The sequence below is a fragment of the Populus euphratica genome, unplaced genomic scaffold (genome assembly GCF_000495115.2).
Source record: "Populus euphratica unplaced genomic scaffold, PopEup_1.0 scaffold9.1, whole genome shotgun sequence".
Lineage (NCBI taxonomy): Eukaryota > Viridiplantae > Streptophyta > Magnoliopsida > Malpighiales > Salicaceae > Populus > Populus euphratica.
In genome coordinates, this window is record NW_011499857.1 from 1,037,212 (window position 1) to 1,046,681 (window position 9,470).

At 35.6% G+C, this 9,470-nt stretch overlaps 1 protein-coding gene and 2 long non-coding RNA genes across 3 annotated transcripts; 2 read left to right on the forward strand and 1 right to left on the reverse strand.

Moving 5' to 3' along the window:
* Positions 1 to 2,761, forward strand: LOC105123610 (uncharacterized). The gene is made up of 3 exons (XR_841891.1): positions 1 to 213; positions 2,274 to 2,393; positions 2,530 to 2,761. It is a non-coding gene; the product is annotated as an uncharacterized LOC105123610 (long non-coding RNA).
* Positions 1,332 to 2,214, reverse strand: LOC105123608 (uncharacterized). The gene is made up of 2 exons (XR_841890.1): positions 1,721 to 2,214; positions 1,332 to 1,683 (listed from the first exon to the last, which is right to left on the reverse strand). It is a non-coding gene; the product is annotated as an uncharacterized LOC105123608 (long non-coding RNA).
* Positions 2,762 to 5,832: 3,071 nt separating the features above from the next.
* On the forward strand, positions 5,833 to 7,771 carry LOC105123611 (protein FANTASTIC FOUR 3). Its single transcript, XM_011023277.1, has one exon. It carries the CDS (start codon positions 6,615 to 6,617, stop codon positions 7,605 to 7,607), a length of 993 nt encoding a protein of 330 aa, XP_011021579.1. The 5' UTR covers positions 5,833 to 6,614; the 3' UTR covers positions 7,608 to 7,771.
* Positions 7,772 to 9,470: the final 1,699 nt, after the last annotated feature.

Here is a 9,470-nt window from a genome sequence, read left to right on the forward strand (position 1 = left end):
TTTACCAAGGGCAAATTTTATAATATTACCCGCACCAAATTATTTTCATGTTCCCGGCTTCAAAATCAAAACCGGTGGTTCTGCGCGCGATTACTGCGGCAGCCCCAGAGCGATTTTAGAGTTAACTACCAACCGGATTTTTCACCTTCCTGGCTTCCATTGACGCTGATCTGATTGATCAACGAATCCGTTACTTTGCTTCACTTTGTTATTGTAAGCGATTTGTCTCTCGTTTTTATATATTAATACTGTCATCATCGGTACTTTAAGAGTATTATAAGTTGTTCATGATGTGTTAGTGTAATTTGGAATCTAATTGTTAATTTCATCCAGTAATTTGACATGGATACGGGATTTGAATTTCAATAGGTAGAGTTGGATTTGTATCTTGTGAATTTGATTAAAAGAAAGAAAGATTAAGGAGTGCTGAAATCCCGAATTTACGAGTTCATATGAAGTAGTCTCAAAACTGTTCTGCTGTTCATGCGCGAGCTAACATGTTATCTCGAAGATCTTGTGATTGTAAGCGATACATTTATTGTTATCTCTTAGATGCTGAATTGATTGCAACAAATGGACGGGGTTTTAGTAAATTAATAGACAATTCGAGGGGTCTAAATCTCAATTCTTGAAATGTAAGAGATCTTTTAACTTGATCTGTAGTTGAAAGGTTTCCCTCGCATTTTTGCCCCAATATTTCTCGTGATTCCCATCGATTATTCATTCATGCCTAAATGACTGGATTTCAGTTAATTTGTTGCCATATCATTGAATACCTATATCAAGCAGGTATATATAATTGTGGTTCACTTTAATGATTGGTAGGTTTTCGATTGCATAACTTTGGATGGATAGAAGAAGTAGAGGAATTTTAAGAAGAAATCTACTTGATAATTGGCGAGAATCCAAATCTCGGATTGGGAATTTTGGAGCTTGGGGTTCTTGGATCATTTTTGGAAAGAATTCAATCTTGCTTGCATGCATGATATTTTAGAATTGTAAGATGATAGAGCGGGTTTGAATCCATGACAAGCTATGTGGATTATTCAGTTCTTGTACCATTTTTGGGAAGACCATCAGATCAATAATAGACTAAGATTTTACTTCTGCTCAACAACGCGTTGCAGTACTTGTTTCGAAGAGTTACCTATTAAATTCAAAGATCTCAAGCTATTGAGTTGTAGCTCAACTAGTATTAGTTTTCTCCTTCCCCTCGAAAGTTCTTGAATTCAAACCTCTCTATTGTAAAAAATGAAAAATGAAAATGAAAAGAATACTCAAGAGGAGTCTGTTTGGAGACGTATAGTTAGTGACAATTCTTGAGTCTTCTCTTTTTTTTGTGGTCCAATTGTTGGATTACAAATAGAAAGTAACCCTCCAATCTCTCGATACCTCTCATTTTTATTCCAGTGAGATTCACCTGTTGGAGAAAGTTAAGTGACTTTAATTGGCACCTGTTAGGAATGGTTGAGAATTTAAGACATTGTAATTAGTACCCTTGATAATTGGCATGTGATGTTATCACTCTGGCCATGATGTGGCACTAATTTGTGCCAAGAATGATTTGCCTTTTGTATTCTGCATGATGTTCCTTCAAACCTTATTGCATCTCCTTGTTTACAGATGATGGGCTTAATATTAATAACAGTCCTGATGATTATAGTAGTTTTATTTGCAAGTGATCTTTTGAGAACATAAATATTGAACCCAGCAGAATCACTGGCAAGATCTTGGTGATATCGATTTCATAATGTTGAGTTTGATAATTTGGTTGGAAAAGCAGGTTTTATTTGAGATGGATATTCGAAAAAACATGTTACTTACTTTCCCGTTCTTCCAGTTTATTATTTTCAATTTCCAACTGGGGAACTGTATCTAATGTTACTCGCATGGCTGCTTTGGAAAACAGCATTTTTTCTGTGCTGTGTTTTGAGCAATGCGCTTGGAATAAGGTTTGGCACCTTCTTGGTGGATTGCAATTGTTGATTAAATTTTTTTCTATGATTTGTTGTTTTTATTACTCTTGGTAAGAATATATTAACAAATGGACTGCTTATAATTTCCGCCAACATCCACTAGGTTAGATGGAGAAAAAGTTAATTGTAATCTGCATAATGGATGTTTTTACCAATTTTCTGTGATTGTGCTCCACGTTTGATTGCTTTGATTTGGAAATTCCTATTTGGCATCATACTCCATAATTAATCTACTGTTTCTATTTCAGTTGCATTAATTCCTCTTTGTAGATAAGTTGAAAATGTGTTTGAGTTTAGGGAGGATCATACTGGAGCCACATCCAATGGTATAGATTCTGCTGGTCCATGAAAACAGGCGTCATCATCTTTTCTTGAAACTTAAGCAGCAAGTCTTCTAAGATGGTCATATGACTGCTTGTAAGTTTTCTAAACTAATCCTGAAAGATTTATTCCCTTTGTATGCTCACCTTTATCAAATAGTAGCATTATTCCACAATAGTGATGTAAATATTTCTTTAAAATCAACAATTAAAACATTTATAACAACTTGCAGGCCAAATTCAGAAACTCTCAATATCAGTCTTCTAGAGCTTGAAAATGATAGATTACGTATAAGAATAATTATTAATTGTAATAGCAATAGAGCAACATCAGTACTAATCATGCATGCCAGTTGAGATCAGACTGATATATCTAGTCACTGCGTGCAAACCTATCCTTCGACTATGACATGTACATGTTGCTTCTAAAAGGTTTTTCACGGGCTCTATGCAGAAATTACTTTAGCCTTCTGTTAGTGATAGCATAACCATTAGTTGCATTACATGTTTGCATGTATTACGTGGGCATCCATTGTATTGTTTCTATTGTTCTTTTTGAAGTTAAAATATAAATTAATGCAACAAAGGATAAAGTGAAAGGGAAAGGGGGCACTAACATGGTCAAAAGGGTAGGCAGAGTGATTTGTTTACATGCTAGTGTAATGTAAGCCATGAACTGGACTTGTCTTTCTTAACAAAGGCTTAATTAAAAATGTATCATGGGAAAAAATCAAGGGGCCAACTTTTGGCTTCACTGAAGGCCAAAGGGACATGACGTATTCTAAGTTAAAGATTCTCCATTACTTAATACAAAATCAAACAAATTTTTATGGATTCTGATGCAAATTTCACTCACTCTCTAAGTCCAAAAGGGCCTAGGCTTAAATAAAATCAAAGAAACACAAATTAGATTCTGCGGCAAAATTGATGCTCTGTTTCTCTCTCTCTCTCTCTGGCGCACACAACTATAATTAGCTCATAAATAAAGAATCTTTGTACCAGGAAAAAAGGCTTGAAAAGTATGCTCGTTTAGAGCTACCAAAGGTTACTATACTTCTTTATTTGGTTAAGCAGGGTGATACTTTAGGAGCTAGGACCATATGCTCTATTTTCGTTTTCAATATCTAGATATAAGGGAAAGAGTGCATTTTTTTTGGGACGAATAACCTACACTCAAGCACCATGCTAAAAAAAAGATAAAAAAGGGCCCTTTTGATTATTTAGAAGTGCTGATGTGTTGCTACTTGGTTGTTTTCGAAGAACCGTTTCAGTGATGATAGCGTGGGGAGAGAGAGTTGTGGTCGCCAGAGTTTTAAATAATGGCATGTTTTTGAAGTGTGATGTTTCGACTTTCTCACATTACCTTAAGGGGGAGGTTGTGCTGTACTCGCACTACATTTCTCCGTGACTGGTGTTTTATAAATCATCGTCATATATCAAGTTGATTATTTTGTTGTTTCCCCCTCGCTACGCGTCTCAGTGGTAGTAAATTAAAGGACATGATCCGATAAAAAGGGGAAAACAGCTCTGGAGAAAAGAATTAGAAATATGCTGAACCCAAATAAATTAAGCAAGTTTTAGAACTTTTAAAGTTCATTCCATACTCTTAGCAAGGTGCTTAGCTCTATTCACAACTAGCTACAGTGGTGGGGACTTGGTAAAAACCAATTAGACTTCAAGCAATTCATATGCTACACAGCTCAGGAGCCTCAATATGGAGGCAAGAATATTTGCTCAGATGGGACATGTATACTCTCTTTACATTCATAGCAATCTTTTTTATCGGAGATCCATGGTTATGGCCGTAGTTCTAAGAAAACCACAAACATTTTGGTTCAAATTTTTGACCTAGAAGAGCTCCTCGATCATTTCATTATCAATTACTTGTGGTGTCATCCTTCCTTTCTTTGACGAGTAGACAAGCAAATAAAGAAAACAAAGGATAATATGAAATGTAGGTTTTGTGACCTGGAACTTCTCATACGCTGAATCATGTAAAATTTGTGAAACATATATCAAGGCATCGCGGGAAAGAAAAGGGAGACATGTATCCAACTTTGACAAAGACCAGGTGAAACTGGCCATTTACTCTTCCAAGTACAAGGAAATCAGAAACCATGAAGGAAAAGGGAAGACCATAAAATTGACTGTTATTCAAACGTATGGCTTGGCATGTATATCCTTCTGTTCTCGATATCGACTAGCATGATTGGGGAGGTCATAACCGTAAATATCTAAAATTAGCTGGGATACGAAGTATTTTCTCATGTATCCTTCAATTCTCCTCACAAAGGCATTCAAGGGATGCTTGCAGGTTTCGTTTTCCATTTCCTGACGTTCTTAGATTTATTAACCAAAATATTGAAATGAAGAGGAAGTCCATGACCGTTAGCAATATAGAATTCTAGTTAGATAGGGGAAAGAATGCACTTGATCATGCTTTACAATTAACACACCAAAGAAAGAAAACATGCTAGTTCATGCATGTGTAATCACAGAAAGGCAACATGTGAAAGCAATATTTTTGTACTGTACGGGTGCATGTGATTCACTGATGCCATTTTCTCTCTTTTTACAGTAAATGATTTAAATGAGGTCTCTGATCTCCAACCTTGGAAGCCTCCCACAAGCTCAAGTGGCAAAAGAATGCTAGCAGCAACTTTTGTTTAGGCTAACGAAACCTGGGGGTTACTTTTAGCCAGTAGGTTAGGTCATTTTGTAGTCCGCCCACATGGATTAGGGTTCACAGAGAGGCATGATAGGATTCATGGGTTAGCACCTAGCAGACAAACAAAAGGTCTTGTTAGTGGAGGATCATTTCTTTCTTTTTCAGAGGGCTTTAACATGCTTGCATAAGCAGTCCGTACGATTGGTGTTAGCTTGTTAGCTGGACAAAATATGGATCAAATATGAAGGCATAATATTATATAAAATGATGTTAACATAAACCAAACCTAGAACTATTGATCAAGCATGGCATGCTAGAGTTCCATCGAGAGGAAAACCGTACAATTTTTTATTTTTTATTTTTTTACAAAAAACATGCAAGCTTGAATTCTGTGAGTTTGAATTAGTTGCAATTTTACAGTGCACAATATCATAGCCATGATTGAATAATTGGCAAGCTAACATGCCGGTGGGGTCTCACCATGACATTGCCTGCCTTTAGATCCATGGTGGGGTCCGGAGCTCTTGATTCGGCCAGGCCGGTTGCTCCATTACTAATGTCTCTCTCTCCTCTTGTTTTTTCTTGGTGAAACATACTTATTGAGCAATAAAGCATGGATTCTCTGTGCTGGTCAAACCAAGCCTTGATTTTTTTAATGTTAATCTTTAAGGTGACAATTGTTTTAATTTTGCTATGGAGCATAATTTTGTTGCTTGTTCTCCTGGGCGGAAATTTGGAGAGTAGGATTTTTACGAATCTGTCCGGCATGAATGGTGAGCATTTATGTAATTTGACACGTTAGCTTCAAATTTCAAAGAGAGTGTGCTGATGCTTTCTTCTCATTTTATTTATTTGAAATGCAATCAACGTAGATATTGACTTTGAAGACATGAATCATCAACATCATCATCTATGAGAGAATGGATAGTGTGGTTTCTGTCCTGATAAAATACAATAAAGAAAATGAAGAGAGGGGGGAAAAACATCACCATCAAAGTATCAAGAAATATATGAGAGAATCCTTTGTTTTCTGGCTTTTTGTTGGCTTTCTTTTGGAAGGACAGAAAAGGGAATAGAGGAGCTCGTAATTTTTTGGAACCGTTGCTGCATCCCCCTCTCGCTCTATTTTTAACTACACTCTTGCGGCATGCCTTCACAACGACATCCTAACCAAGCCCGCGTAAATCTGTTTGAGATGAGAGATCGAGGAGGAGGTTTATTCCTGTAATTCGAAGATTCACAAGTCAAAACCAAAAAACATGAATGTTAAAAATAGTCTCTGATCTTTAAACTCCTCCCGACTCACACATTTTTGTTTCTATTATTCTCTTTTTCGTTGTGTGGCAAATTATTAAGACTTGTTATATTCAAGTGGCGTAAAAAGGTCCCCTCCCCGCCCCTGTCCACTGTACCTCCTAGCACTTTTTGAGACTACAAATTCACGCCCCACGCCTCAGTTATATCTCATGTTCAGTGGTCTCCTCTCCCTCTTATCTCTCCCTCTCTCCCTGCCTCTCTCAGCAAAACAAGAGCTTCTTAACCCCGAAGCCAAACTCCTCTGTTTTTGCTCTCCTTCCATATAATCTTTGGCAGGTTTCTTGCAAGTTCTTGTTTGTATCTGTCACATAACCTGTACAAATAGCTTACGCAATGGCAACTATGGTTTGCCAGGGTTTGCAGTCTTGCCTCGAGTCTGCTATTGTTGAGTCAAGAACACTAAGACTTAGGTTATCTTCACCAAATCTCTCTTTCGCTCAACCCCTTGAACTAGCCTTGAAGCCTTGTTTATTAGATTCTGATTCCAAAGAAGTGAGCGGCAAATGCCACTATGAGGAAACTAGCCACAAAACTAGCTTCCTCCATGATATGCATACATCTTCAAATCCTGATTTGGGTGGCTTGAGCTTCCTGCAAGTTCTCTCCACCAGCACCGAAGGTCCCAAAGAATCAATGGGGAAAGGAAATATATACGTTCATCCCCTAATTAATCGTTCCTCTTCAATGCTCAGTGGAAAGAGCCTGGAATTATGCACGGAGAGTTTAGGTAGCGAAAGTGGTAGTGATATGATTGAAAGCAGCATTTTCTCGTTGTCTTCATCAGACCCAAGAGTAGGGAATTCTCCAGCTGGGGAGCAACAGAAATCGCGTCAACTTTTGGGAGCTAAGAAAGCGAGTTCTCGTAGCTATCCACCTCCCTTGACAACGATGAGTGGATCAAAGTCCCTGCAAGTTAGGGCCCACCGCGGAGATGGAAGGTTGATAATCAGAGCCGTTGAGGCTCCATCAAGACACACTTATTTACATGCTGAAAGAAGGGATGGCCGCCTTCGATTAAGCTTTATCAAAGATTCCACTTATGATTTTGACTCAATAGGCGTAGCTTCCACGGAAAAAGATGAAGGCACCAGCAAAGAAGATGAGATTGAGAATGACATGGATTATGATGAAGTAGATGACTCGGATGTCGAGGAATTAGGAAACGTCGGTGCATGCTTTGAAGAAGAGGCTGAGAGCACTGATGATTTGGACGTTGATGCTGAGATGGGAATGGAGGAGTTTCAAAGACCAACAAGGTGCAAAGAAGGTGAAACGGAGAAGAAAGGATTGTTAAACTGGGAACCTTTTTGGGTGGCTACATCATAAAGTTTTATTTTGGATCTCTGTAGTATAATTAATCAATTTCTACAATTCTCAGTTTGTCCCTTCCCCTTTTTGTTCCCTTTCTTTTTCGAATAGAATTTCTCTTTTCTCCCATGAGTTAACCTGTTAAGAAGTAACATGCTTGTAGTAGGTGGTTATTATCGTTACTCCAAGATGCTCTGCCTTTCTTAACACACAAAAGCAAGTTTGTGAGGAGAATAATCCGCTCTCTCTATTTGAGTTAGGTGAAGACAATGACATCGATGACCGAGTAAACTTAACGCTACCGTGATGAAGCATGAATTTATATCCTTAACAAGCTGTTTCCTCAAGTCACCATGCTGTTACAAGTGCTCCATCCGTCTAGAAATTCGTCAGTATATATATCCTTCATCTGTTTAATAATAAAGGGAGAAAAACTCACTTAATTTAATAATTTAAGTTATTAGATAAAATTTTAAGATATTATTTATATTATTTTTTAATATATATTTTTAAATAAAAATCTTTTAAGATAGAAACTTATATAAATTCATATTATTTTATACTTAATTTTTTTATTCAATAAATAAGGATGATGAGATTTAAACTCAAGCTTATACAATCTTATACTTAATTTTTTATTAAATAAATAGAAATGATAAAATTCAAATTTATAACTGGTTGGTTATCAAAGTTCTAATACTTTATCAAAAAATTAACTCAACCTATTAACTTAAACTGTGAGGTGAAGTCATAAGATATAATTTATATTATTCTTTGTTCATTTTTATCATATTATGAAATGATGGAGAAGAAAAGCAATAAATATTACTAATACACAACTATATTCTATTAATTTCTTAAAATTATGAAATATTCAATACAATATTCTCTATTAGATGTATAATAAATTTATTTACACATCTTTTTTATACCTAAATTTATTTACCATCAATATATTTTTTTAGCCCTATTATTAAAATAACTAAGTTTACTAAACTCATTCAAATCAATAATTCAATTCACTTTTTTTTAACTTCTTAAAAAATTTTAGTATGATTATCAATAATACTATTATATTTAACTTAAATAAATTTTTTACCTTTTAAAAAAAGTCAAGTATTATAAATTGAGGTGTCGTTTGTTTTTATGGGTGGGTTATAAATTTATCAGGATATCTTTAAATAATTTTGATAGACCAAAAAAATATTTTGACATAATTCAGAATTCCAAAGAGCATGGAAAAAAATCAGGATCAGCAATACTATTGCGAGCGAGGCTGTGTGGTACAGTATGAGTCCGTACAGTTTCAACAGTCTGACAAGATCTTCACATAAAAATAAACAAAGTAAACTATTGCGAGTGTTGCCTGCATCAATAGCTGAATGAGAATGCCTGTGGAAACACAACAGCATAGCACGGTGTACTCTTCCAGGGCCCCACGGTGGCGAGCAGGTAGAGTGCAAGTTGTGTCTCTTTTTTCTTCGTACGAATTACGACACCCTGCAGAACTACCTATCAATGACTCTAGTTTCTACTTTCTATCTGGGCTAGGTAAAAATTAAAATACACGGGGATCTTTTAGAATACCTTCAAGTCAGCATACCTTCGCAACTGAATTCCATGTAAAACTGATGGATGTGCGCGCTACCGTAGATTTATAAAATAAATATATTTGATGATATTTTAATTATAAATAAATATTAAAAATTAAAATTAATAAAAATAATTTTAAAAAATAAAATAAAATACACAGCAAAACACTATAATAATCCATGATATTTTAGAAGAGAATTTATAATGCTTACCCTATATAATTTTATTTTATTTTTAATTACTTGTAATTATAATTCTCGACTATCTTAATATTAAGAAACATAAAAT